The sequence below is a fragment of the Corvus brachyrhynchos genome, unplaced genomic scaffold, assembly GCF_000691975.1.
Source record: "Corvus brachyrhynchos isolate BGI_N302 unplaced genomic scaffold, ASM69197v1 scaffold87, whole genome shotgun sequence".
In the NCBI taxonomy this organism is placed as follows: Eukaryota; Metazoa; Chordata; class Aves; order Passeriformes; family Corvidae; genus Corvus; species Corvus brachyrhynchos.
Window position 1 is genome coordinate 5,082,004 of NW_008239767.1, and position 12,123 is coordinate 5,094,126.

Consider the following 12,123-nt stretch of genomic DNA (forward strand, 5'->3'; position numbering starts at 1 on the left):
CTCCCTCATCCCTGCCAGCTGTGCCATGGCACTCAGCTCTGGGCCCCCCATCCCTGTGTGAGCTTGTGCTGTGCCTCCCGTCCTGCACCTGCTGTGCTGTACAGACCTCATGCCATGATGGACAGGGGAATGCCAGTGATGCCATGATGATTTTTTTTTCCTTTCCTTTTATACCCCTTTTATACCTTTTTATAACTTCTGTATTCTTAGTGGTTTTTTTGCCAACATTCTTAGACTTGTCAAGCTAAGAGACTAAACATTTTAGAAGCTTAGTAGTTAAAGATCAGTGTGCCCCAGACACCAAGGTTGTCTCCAGAACACATTTTATAAACTAAGATAGAACCATCCAGGGGAAGGTTCCTTAGAGAAGAGGGCTCATTCGAGCCTCTCATTAGAGAATCTTTGATAGATATGCTAATTAGTAAAACCTATAATGTTATACCAGATTTTTGTAGAGTGGGCATTGCAGTGTGCATTGCGGTGTGCCTTTTGATGCATTCAACCTGGATGTAGTGCACCTAATGATCCTTAAAATAAATACAAAGGTAAAATCCCTTTTCCCTTCTAACCGTGTTTGACTCTTGATTTTAAGACCAAGAAAAAGCATCACCAGCACCCGTGTTCTCCTTGGTCTTCCCATCAAATTACACCTGGGCAAGGCAGAAGAGGGCAGTGGAGGCAGTACAAGTTCCTGCAGGGAACAAAGACTTGGCAGGATGGACATGGGATTGGCAAAGGTGTATTGGTACTATAAAGATCTGTGAGAAGTATAAAAATCTTATTAAATACCTATTAAGTGCCTTCATATTTGACTAAGCTTTGCTTCTCCCTGTTTTATGCTTCTCCCATTAGTGACTGGGGTTCATACTACATCAGCATCCTGTTAAAGGCCAAAACCACACAGAGGAGTGCTGGGTTAGGGAATGGGGGAGGGGTAAAAAGGAACTGGTGAATGCTGGTGGATAGGTGTTGCAGCAGGTCCAGTCCTGAGCCCAGAGAAGAGCTTTGAAGGGGGAGGAAAAGTGAGGTAGCTAAATGGGAAGAAAACCCACTTAGCACCTGAGGGAGAAAGAGCAATCTTGAAATGTGAGGAAGCTGCTCTTACCTGGTGATAAGCATTTCACCAGACATGATCCACTGTGTAACACAGGGATAATGTAGGATAGAGACCCACTGATTTGTACTCAAATTGAGAGCCTTGCAAAGCTGCAAGCTGTAAACCAGACTCTAAGTACTGAGGAAAATTTATCATGAAATGGTTTTTTTTTTGGCATTTGTCAAGTGCTTGTTTGTTTGTAATTATGTTGGGCCATATGTCCTTATTAGTAGTAGGTTTAAAGATGGTGAAGAAAGGTGATAAATTGCTATTATAAGCTGTTAAATATATGAAAAGAAAGGGGGAAATGGCACTATTTTTGATGTTCACATCACAAAGTCTGAGAAACAGTGGGATTCAGACCTCTTCTATCATCTTTTTTTTTCTGAGTGATACAGAAAATTCAATGAGAACCCCATTTTGATCCTTTACGACTTGAATACAGATCAGTCTCAGAATTCAAAATACACAGAGGCAGGATATATATACACCCTTTAAAAGTTGCACTTCTTTTGTTCTTTGCCTGAACATAAGCACTGACTAAAGAAAAAAGGGGAACATACGTACACATATTGATTATTCACAGAAAAGTTGTGCCACCTGAGGTCTTGACACTGTACATGATATTGCAAAAATGAAAGTGCCCTATGTTGCAGGAATTGCATCCAGTGCGTGGGTGTGTTGAGTTTTGTGTTACATATGTTGAAAGGAAGAGTTGGAGGAAGCAGAAGGTCTATCCTACCAGCTGGGAGGAGGCAGGCATGGTGCCAGGGCTCAGCCAAGTGAAAAAGAGAAACAGATGAAGGGAAGGGAAAACTAATGGGGGCAATGCAGAACGTGCTGAAAGGTTTCACGTCTGACCCAGTCTCAGAAGAAAAGCTGACTTGCAAGCAGACATCAGCACACTGCAGATCAGGGAAGGGCATTTTAAAGAGTATTTAGGTTGTTGGAGGTATTTAAGTCAACAGAGGCTGATGGCACTTCCCCAGGAGCACTGGGAGTACCAGCTGCTACAGACCCTGAGCTGTAAGACATCACCTCCAAGGACTCCTTAGAGATGGGTGATGCCCCTGGGAGAGCATGAGGGTGAAAAAAACCACCTGGTTTTAAGGACGGTACAGAAGAAGGAAGTCGGAGTTTTGAGATCTGAAAATAAATTGTGACAAACTCAAGTGATCCGTTGGTCTGCCTCTCCCCCAGGGAATAATGAGATTATAAAGATCAGTCAATGAGAATCTTTGCAATAATTGACGTCAAACCAGTCTAATGTCCTGTCTGACAGTGTAACTGGCTGCCTTTGTGTAAGCAGGAGGAAAAGTAGATTTGAGTGAGGTTTTTAATATTTCATTACTAAACAACGGAAATAGGGTTAAGATGAAACTGTGACTTTGAACATGGTTGAAATGTAATTAATGTAATGCTATTAATTTGCTGCTGAGAGACATTAAATAACATTTCACAGATTTCATCCTGGAAAGAGCTGCTCAATATTTTCAATAATAAGACAGATGACAGAACTATTAAATTCAGACATGAGGGGATGCTTGAAAGAGATACAGGCATTTGGGGATCTAGGGTCAAAATTCACAGCCACCGCAACATGTTGGAGAAAAGATCTGGTGTCAATATGATGGATTGCAATAAAAGATAATACTAAGAACTGTGTGGAGTATGGAGAAATAATTGCATAAATGATGAATGGGGAATAACTAGCTAAAAAAAAGTAGAATTGTAATAGAATAGAACAGAAAAAGCAGAATTGTAACAATTCTGCTGTTGGGGCAATGTTAAGAAATACTCATATTGACACAGGATCAGAGATAGATTTAAAGTAAATGGATTGAACAGTAACAAGTTGTCCTGGGTTGCAGTGTATTCTATTACCATCCTCAGGAGCTGTTGAAATCAAGTGGGGCAGTGTTTCCTTGCCTCCTCCCCCCAGACTATCTCTCTGTTAATTGCCCATCATTGTCTTGCCGCCTGACTCAGAGATAACTCCCTCCGGACCATCTTCTGTTAATGAGCCTAATCAACACTTTGCCTCATGACTCATTACCCCATTGTGAGATGCTCCACCCAGAGGGAGGAACCAAGCATCCCATCGTAGATATAATCTGAGGCTGAACACCAGAGACACCGCTTCCCACTGGATTTCCAGAGGACAGGAGCTACAGAGCCACCATTGGACTTCCTGAGGAAGAGCAGACTCTTTTACTACAGGATCACCGCTTCAGAGGACTGCAGCCACCATTCTACCAGACTGCTACCACCACCCTGCCTAACAGGGTGTCAGGTTGTACCTTGACTCTGTCAGTTTGACAGTGTTTTCTTTTACCTTTTTTTTCCTTTTCTTTAATTTCCATTAAATTGTTATTCTGACTTGGTGTCTCCCACTGGTTTGTTTTCAAACTAGTACACAAGTCAACAGGCTTTTACCTAGAAGAAAGCCAAGTAAGAAACTGTTGAACCAATTGTCATTGGTGTCACAGGAGTGGAAGGTGACAGCTTTCCACTTCTTTGGAACTCTAAAAAGCTACCGACTGTTCCACTGGACTAATTAGCTACAAAGATAGTAAAACCACCAAAAGTAGACACCAGATAAATATAGAATGTACTGAAGAAGAGCGAGAAGCAGTTTGACTTGAAGGATATTACGCACTTTAGAACCATGGAATCATTAAGTTTGGAAAAGACCTTTAAAATCATAAAGTCCAACTATCAACCTGGGACTGCCACCACATTCACCATTAATCCATGTCCTCAAATGACACATCCACATGTTTTTTGAACATTTCCAGGGGCGGTGACTCCACCACTTCCCTGGGAAGCCTGTTTCAATGCTTTACAACAGTTGCCCTTAAAATATTTTTTCCAAATATCTGATCTAAACCTCTCCTGGTGCAACTTGAGGCCATTTCCTCTTGTCCTGCCACTTGTTACCTAAGAGAAGAGACTGGCGCCCACCTCACTACAATCTCCTTGCAGGCAGTTGTTGTAAATATAATGGCCTTGTCTAAAAAGTTAGTGACCTTGTAGACAAGAGTGATCGAGATGACACATTGTACCTCAAATTCCAAAAGAGTGTTGACAGGTTCTTCTTGTAAAGAAGTCAATCAGTCAGAAAGAAGCTCCCCACATGTGAATGGTTACAAAACAGGATACAAGAAGAGGAGTAATGGAGAGTTTTTACCATAAAGATAGTTTCTCATTGTAGTCCCATTACACCTATGATGGAATCACTGTTGTTCAATAGGTTTATAAATTATTTTGGATAAAAGAGTAATTACTGGAAATAATACTTACTGAGGATATGTAACTGTTCAAGGTAGTTAAAATCAGAACTATGGGTCGAGAATTGCAGCAGAATCTCATGATGCCAAGCAACTTCAGAAAAATTCAGTGCTAGCAAATTCAGAAAAGTGTACATTGATTTCTACTCTGCATTTTTAATTTTTTCCATTGTGCTTTCAGAAATGATGTTAAAATAGTGATGGCCTCCAAACCAACTCTCAGTGCTAAGGAAGGAGGTGTCAGTGTCATTGTGGTATTTCTTGGTAAACATCAGCTTAATGATGCACAATGCTCAAGAGGACAAACGGATGGCTCAGCATTATGGGGAATAGAGCAGCAAACCAGACAGAAGGCATTTCAGTGCTGTTAGCAACACCATGGCATGTCCACATCTCGCATATCCAATGTCCATAGCTGGAAAAAAATAGCAGAGTAAGAGAAGAGCTCTTGGAGGTGGAGAAGACTTCCAGGCAGCCTGAGCAGGGCTCTCAGAGTGGGAAAGGAGAAGGCAGCCAAGTGATATGGTGCAAGCATGCAAATTCAGGAGTGGCTTGGTGCAGGTGAACAGGAATCTGTCACTCAAGACTTTCCACAATGCATAGCAAGGAGAAGAAATTCGAAAGAAAGTACATGAACATGGTACGTCATCATGCTGTGAAATTCACTCTGAAAGCTGAGAGTGCTTTCACACAAGTGAGTTTGGAAGGTGACTGAGCATTTTTTAGAAGAAAAACCATCACCATTTTAGACGTGAACTCAACACTGGAATGAGAAAATCAATTTATATGCACTCAGGAGGGAAGAAACTACCTTGCAGCATCTTTGGAGTGGTTTGGGGTTGGTTTTTTTTATGGCTGGGCTGCACACAGCCTGTTACGTCTCCTCACACCAGCTCATAAAACACATTGCAGTAATGGTGGGCCAGAAGATAACGTGAAGTTGCTGATCCTCAGCAAGTTCAATGTTGCCTGGAGCTTCTATCACGAGGGGCCAAGTAAAGTTGCAGAGTACTTGGGTGTATGAACATAGCTACAGAAGTACCAGTAGAGACTGTTCTGCCATGAACAACATGACTAAAGTTAGGAAGCTGTGTGATGCATAGACCCAAAGTAAGTTCTAGAAGGGATGAAAGGAGGTTGGTGATTATGATGAAAGTAGAAAATACAGTTTTCAAAGCATCATCAGTTGCTATGAGAAGCAGAGGGGGGACACTTCTGGCTGGTCCGAGAAAAGGTGTAATGCACAATTGAAATTTCTTGAAAGAACAACAGGGGTGAAAAGGCAAATGAGAGGAATAGCCAAGCAATAACAAAAAATAAGCTAATGTGTAACAAGACAAAGAAGAGAAAGATGAGGAGCCCTGTCACACAGAAGAAAAGGGTTTGAAGTAAGCCACAAAGTAATATGAAGTTAAAAACAACAGGGAATATCTTGGCAGATCTGTGTGACAAGGGCAAGAGATGTGGCTAGGGACAAGAAAAAAATGAGGCAGGTGAAGCAGAGGGCAGAGGGCAGAGAAAGGAACAGGGAAAAAAAAGAGAAACAGCTTATTGAAGAAGAGGAGAAACCTTGAAAGAGGGGGGAAAAAAGAATGAAGGAGATGAAGATAAAAGGAGGAAAGGGAAAGGGAAGTTACCGACTGGGGAGATGGAGAGATACCAGTTGCTCTGGCCTGAAGCCCACACTGGGTCTTTTGCTCTCCTGAGACCCAGCACTGCTGGAGCAAATGGTGTCCAGACACAACTCAAACTGGTCCTGGAAAGCCATGTCTTGAGAGCTGAGGGCTCACTGGATCTGGCTCACCACTGATAATGTGGCAATGCCTTCAACAGGCATTTTACAGGCTCACTGTGCACTCCAGAAGTCTCATCTAAAGACAGCTTGCATCAGGAAGATTTGTTTATGCAACTAAATGTCAATATGAAACCTGAAGATATAAAAGAAAACTCTAAGAGAAGAGAACAGCACAAGGACTACTAGAAGGTAAAGGAAGAAGTCCTGTTAGGGATGAATTTGTAAGGCCAGAAGAAGCATTAGGAGGGCAGGAAGATGGGAGCTGCCTGTGTGTAGGGGACATCCTCAGGGAAGGTACCAGGATAGCCACATGTGACTTGCAAACCACAGACAGCTCGCACACAGAGGAGCTGACAACACAGAAGCCCTACCCAAATTCAAGAAGAGAAGGGAAAGTAACTTTAATGTTGAAAATGTTCATTATGATGCAGAGTGGCTCCTATTGCTTAGTAAGAGTGTCACTAATTGTAATAGCATCTGAAAACATCATAAAGAGAAAGGTCTTTGGCCATGAGAGAGACACTGTGATAAGACCAAGGCTTATTGTAGAGGATCTCATTCAACTACTGTAAAAGGTAGCTCTTACAAACAGAAACATGGACAGGGTGCTCTCAAGGAGAAGAAAATGGGTTACTATTTGGGGACAAGAGTGAGGCAAAATTATTACAACATGGTCAGGGAATGGTAGGGACATGACTGACAACAGGAAGCGAGTCTCTTAGGTAAGATTAAGCATACATGATCTGTATATCTTTTACAGTGAAATCTCTTCTGCTGAGAGCTGGTTGTCTGAAAGGTGATTGTAATGCTGTCCAGGGAGATTTTAGTGTTAAAAGAGATTTTTTTTTTCCCCCCCCAGCAGTTAGCTCTGGCAGAACAGCATGGCTCAGCTCCAAGACAGTTCTTTTCCTATCGCTCATCCTCTCTAGCAGATTCTGCAAGTCTAATTAGCAACACAGGCTTTGGCCCTTTTGTTGGCACAACGATGCTGTGACTTTCAGTGAGCCTTTACATCATTCTAGTGACCCCCCTGCAGCCTGGTGGCTTTGTAAGAGCCTGAGCAGTTGGGAAAACAGCAGACAGCTCTCTTGCCAGTGCTCTGGAACTCAGCTCCTTCCTGGAGGAGTTTTGGCACTCTGAATCTAACAGGCATAAAAAGCCTTGCAGTCCCTGCAGGTTTTGCACACGGCTGACTGCAAACTGTGAACAGGTCTGCAAGGTGAGAAAGGTTTTCTTTTTATATTGCTGCTCTTTGAAGTGAAATTCCTTTGAGGTGATTTGTCCTGGAGATTAGCAAAAATAAGTAGTTGAGTCTTTGACTGGCACACAGACATTTTTACAGTGAATTACAGTATTGGAGGGCTCTGTAGTAAGTCCCATGCAATAAAGCTATCTACTATGCTGCTTTCACTGTGACTGTCTGCATACGTTGACCTAGACTGATTTGCCATTTTCTTGTCACACTATGTCCTAAAGCTTCAGCAGCTTTATTTAAGAAATTATCTGGAACCTTTCTCAAAATTCCTGTCATGCAAACCCAGTCCTCTTAAGACTGTGGTGCATGCATGAACTCTTGGGGAAAAGCTTGCCTGTCTGCTTACTCTTCTTCACAGCTTTTGTGTCTCATGCTAGAATGGGGTACCTGCAGTGACAAAAATTGTGACAGAGAAGGTTTCTGACCCTGCAGCTCCCCATATATTCCATTCACCATGTCTCTGGAATGTGAAGGCTGTGGATGTGAGCTCAGCTGGATCTGAGCAGGTGAAAAGATCTGGAGCTGAAACTGCAGATCCAGTGGTGAGTTTTAATTTGAAAGCAGAGTTCAGAGCAAGTGAGTCTCCTTGGAAGAAACTAACACACTGTCCAAAGAAACAAGATAAAAGCCTATGTATTCCTCCATCAGCTGCACCATGAGAATCAGGAGCAAATCTGGAAATGTCTGTCAGGGACAGCAGGATGCTGGCAGCCCACCCAGTGTGGCAGGTCTTTACAGCAGGTGCCTCTGCTATGTGCCAACACCGGTGGCTGGCGCTGAGCCCTGGCAGTAGGGCAAAAGGATGATTTTGTGGTCCTGAAGGGATTCTGGGGGCTAGGGAACGCATGGGTGCAAACCAAGCCATCCTGAGCATCCTGTGATGGCGTGGAGCCAGCCTTTTCCACTTCAAATAGATTTTCCCATCAATCTCCACTGAGGCCTCTGTCTTTCTTCAGAAGGAAAAGGCTACAACGAAAGGATGGATTTCCATCCTGGTCCTTACCACAAGCCTTATGGAGCAAGAGATAAGAGTGTTCAGAGAGGAGTAAAGAGGTCAATTACTCTAACTTCTGCTCCTGCATAAAGGCTGTTCAAGGGAGGGGGAAAGAGAGTCAAACTCAAAATGTTCAGGAGCAATGTTTTCTGCAAGTTTTCTTGATGTTACATAGCATCCTCCATTGGTCTGTTTTGAATCCAGGATCTAACTCTGTGACAGAAAAAGGTGTGGACATTAACTCAAGTACTAAGGAATCATGCCTACTTCAAAACTGTTTTATATTACCAGCATCTTAACATATAAGGGACCTCCCCATGAGGGCAAAGAGGCTTGGCTGTACCTCTGAGATGAGGTGTCCTGCCATACACAGATGCCTGGTAATGCTGGGCAGGCATGAGCTCCCACTGGGAGATCCTGACTGCAGTCCCAGAAGGTCAGGGGGATTACCTCTGCATACAGCACCTGCAGGAGGGCTGTACAAATACTGCACCTTGTCCTGATGTCAATCCTGAAAAAGCGGTGAAGGGACAGAGGAAAACAAGCAAATGGCTGAATCAAAGCTTGGGAAACATCCCGCACTGAGAAATGTAAGAAGCCTTATCTCCTGAATGTATGTAAGCAGAGATGAATGGGGGCTTGATCCACCTGCAAGTACCTTGATGGAGAGGAGACAAGATACCATAGAACAGGACCAAATGAATGGAAGCCAGAGTTAAAAAATACTTGCAGTCCCATTCGGAGTTTGACATTGAAGGTTAGGGGTTTGGTACAGAAGGGTTTGTTGTTTGTGCTTGGGAGGAAATCCTAAGGTCCTGTGGTCATCCTATGGATGGCCATAATCATCTTTTTTTACCTTACATGGGTGTCTCACAGGCTCTCCTGTGACAGGGCAAAGTGGGCACTGTACTGGGCACCAGGCTGCTGATGGACAACCCTACAGCCACAGGCCAGCTTTGTTCCTCTCTCCCCATCAGCTCTTCTCAACATCACTGTGCCCTACTGAGGAAGAAATGGGCCAGAAGTGACCTCCCAGGCCAGCGTGGGCATGCTGGGAGGGCAGTGAAGCTAGCCCCCCACAGCCACACCACCTCAGGGCTTTCTGGTGGGCTCATCCTGGAACAATTACACCTTGTATACAAAGTATGGGAGAGTGCATTTACTGAATAAGTATTTCTTTTCCATTTTCACACATTTTTACACTTTTCTGCTTTGGTTTGTTATATTGTCACTTCATTGCACTGACACTTAAACATTTAGTGCAGTGTAGAGCTTTCCTTAAAGATGATAAACAAGAACAAGGCTGTGTGTGCACATTCCTCTCATGTGGATGCTTGCAAGCTCACACGGTGGTACCTTGCTTCTCACCCCTTTAATCTGTTACAGCCAGCACATCACCTCTGCTGTCACTGTCATGAAGCTTCAGCAAAAAGAGGGATTTTGTGCCTGTCTTGCACCCATACTGCCTCTGGTAATGCATCCCCTGGGGGCTGGTAATGAAGAGAGCACTGCATCCATTTTTCCAGTTATACCTTCATGGAGGTGGTGTCACTGCTAAAGCCACTTCCTGCGTATGAAATGGTTCATGGACGCCCAAGTGCCAACCAGGACACTGCAGTCACTCTGTAACGTGCCCCTCACCTGCTGCAAGGGGCTGTAGGAAAACAAAAAGGCACAGCACTTTCCATCCTTTCCACCTTTTAGTTACCTTTTCTGAAGGCTACAAGGAGTGGTCTGAATTCCTCAGGACTGTGACATTCCTGCATTTCCATCCCTATACACTTTACAGTACTGATGATGATACTGAGTCTTTACAGAACAGCACTGTAGCCAAGCAGAGACAACACAGGTTCAGTCCGTCACAAGCAGAAGTACACAGCATTTAAACAAAATTAAATGTGTCAGCTATATTCTTACAAAAAAAGAAAAAAGAAAAAAAAAGAAAAAGAAAAAAAAGAGTATTTTTCCTCCCAGTGTACGTTGTTTTGTGCCTGAACATAAAAATCCTCACACAAAGTTCCAAATATTTCCCAAACAGAATATAAATAATCAGAATTCAGTTGTAGAAAAAACCCTTCCTCAACTCAAATCCTCCTAAAATGGCTGTCTACAAGATAGTGAGAGCGCAATATCACATAGTCTTTTTGTAAGAGAGAGATAGACAAAGAGAAGAACAGACAACATTTTAAATAATTTTAGCATCTTAACTCAATACACTGAATGCTCTTTCTGTTTCTTCTGATAACTGACCGTAGCCTTGCTGAGAGACCTTAACTTTTTCCTCTCAAGAGCTGTATAAAAAAATTACATGGGAACAATAAAACAGATTCTGAATGTTTCCATCTGAGCTCTCAAGTCCATCTAATCTTCAATCCAACAATTCTCATGGACCTAAATTTCATCTTCACTTTCATGTAAATATTATACCACATTTTAACTACCATAAATATAAATACTTCTTTTTTTGTACCCTTTCAAGCTTTAAGACACTTCAGAAACCTATTTTTTGAAAGAAGCAGTGATTTTCACTGCAGAAAATGCATTAAAACTTACTCATTGGCAAAAGAAACAACAGAAAATATTTTTGCCTGAGAGATCACAGTATGCAAATGAAATCTCAAATTAACTGTTAGTCATTTTATTGTCACCCAAAACATTACATTTGTCCAAACTGTAGCTACTTGAGTGGAAAAAAAATTAGACTTACCTTCCTTTTTTGTATACCTCATGTATTTCTCTTCCTTGTCGGTGTGTTCTGCATTCAGTGGATAAAATCCATCCCCACAGCAGGAGGAAGATGCTAAAATGCATTTTATGGACAGTCAACATGTTACCTGAAGGTCCTGTATCCAGAAATAGTCCATACAAGAAAAAGAAAACCTAAATGTAGATCCTGTTTCTCTTTTTAAGACATTATCGGTCTGATCGTTATTGGAAGGATGTTTACTCATACAAAAAATCATCCTGCAGTATTTAATCTGGACAGTGGGGAAAGCAATTTCCACTAAACCTATAAATCCTTCTACGTCAGATGGCAGGGATTTTCTAGCAGTGTTGAATTCACGTATTCTCAGACAACAATTATTTTTAGTCCAAACAGGCTATTTTATTAATTGGTTTAAATGGAACCCTATTCAGATACCTGTGGCACATATATATATATATATACATATTTCTGCCTTGTTAAGTGAAGTAGTGCATTTGGTCAAGTAGGTGTCACTGGTAATTCTTTCATCACCAAACTTATCTGTGTGGCAGTAATGTTTGTTACAAGCATTGCAATAAATTGAAAAGTATTAATAAACATATATCAGTTTCCAGAAAAAAATAATGTTTACTTAGCTCTACAAGCATCATTTGATCCTGTATGTTCTTCTACATTACTTTAGTCTAGAGTGGTGCTGTGGCCAGAGTGGTTGGTGCTTTCACAACTTGGGCTCTGCTGAGCACCTTCTCTGGAAATTATCCAGTGTTCACAGGAACAGGGAAAGACAGAATGGGGGAGATGGCTCTGCCCTCTGCTTAGGGATGTTTGGAGAGATCCTGCCAAAATCAAGCGGCAAACACCCACCAGAGCTGCAGGAAAACTTGGGCGTGTCAGGTCTCGTGGCTGACAAGATGCTCATTTGTGGTAAAGAAAATAAGACAGCGTGGGCAGAAATATGAGTGGTTGAGTCAGCCACATTGCCCATC

At 42.4% G+C, this 12,123-nt stretch overlaps 1 protein-coding gene across 2 annotated transcripts in view; it reads right to left on the bottom strand.

The window, feature by feature from the left end:
* The window catches only part of GABRR1 (gamma-aminobutyric acid type A receptor rho1 subunit), a 32,551-nt gene extending 21,119 nt beyond the window's left edge, over window positions 1-11,432 (bottom strand). For both annotated transcript variants that reach the window (XM_008640255.2, XM_008640254.2), the window contains exon 1: window positions 11,138-11,432. In XM_008640255.2, coding sequence (XP_008638477.1) covers window positions 11,138-11,259 — 122 coding nt within the window. In that variant the 5' untranslated portion in view covers window positions 11,260-11,432. The remainder of the gene's footprint in view (window positions 1-11,137) is intronic.
* Window positions 11,433-12,123: the final 691 nt, after the last annotated feature.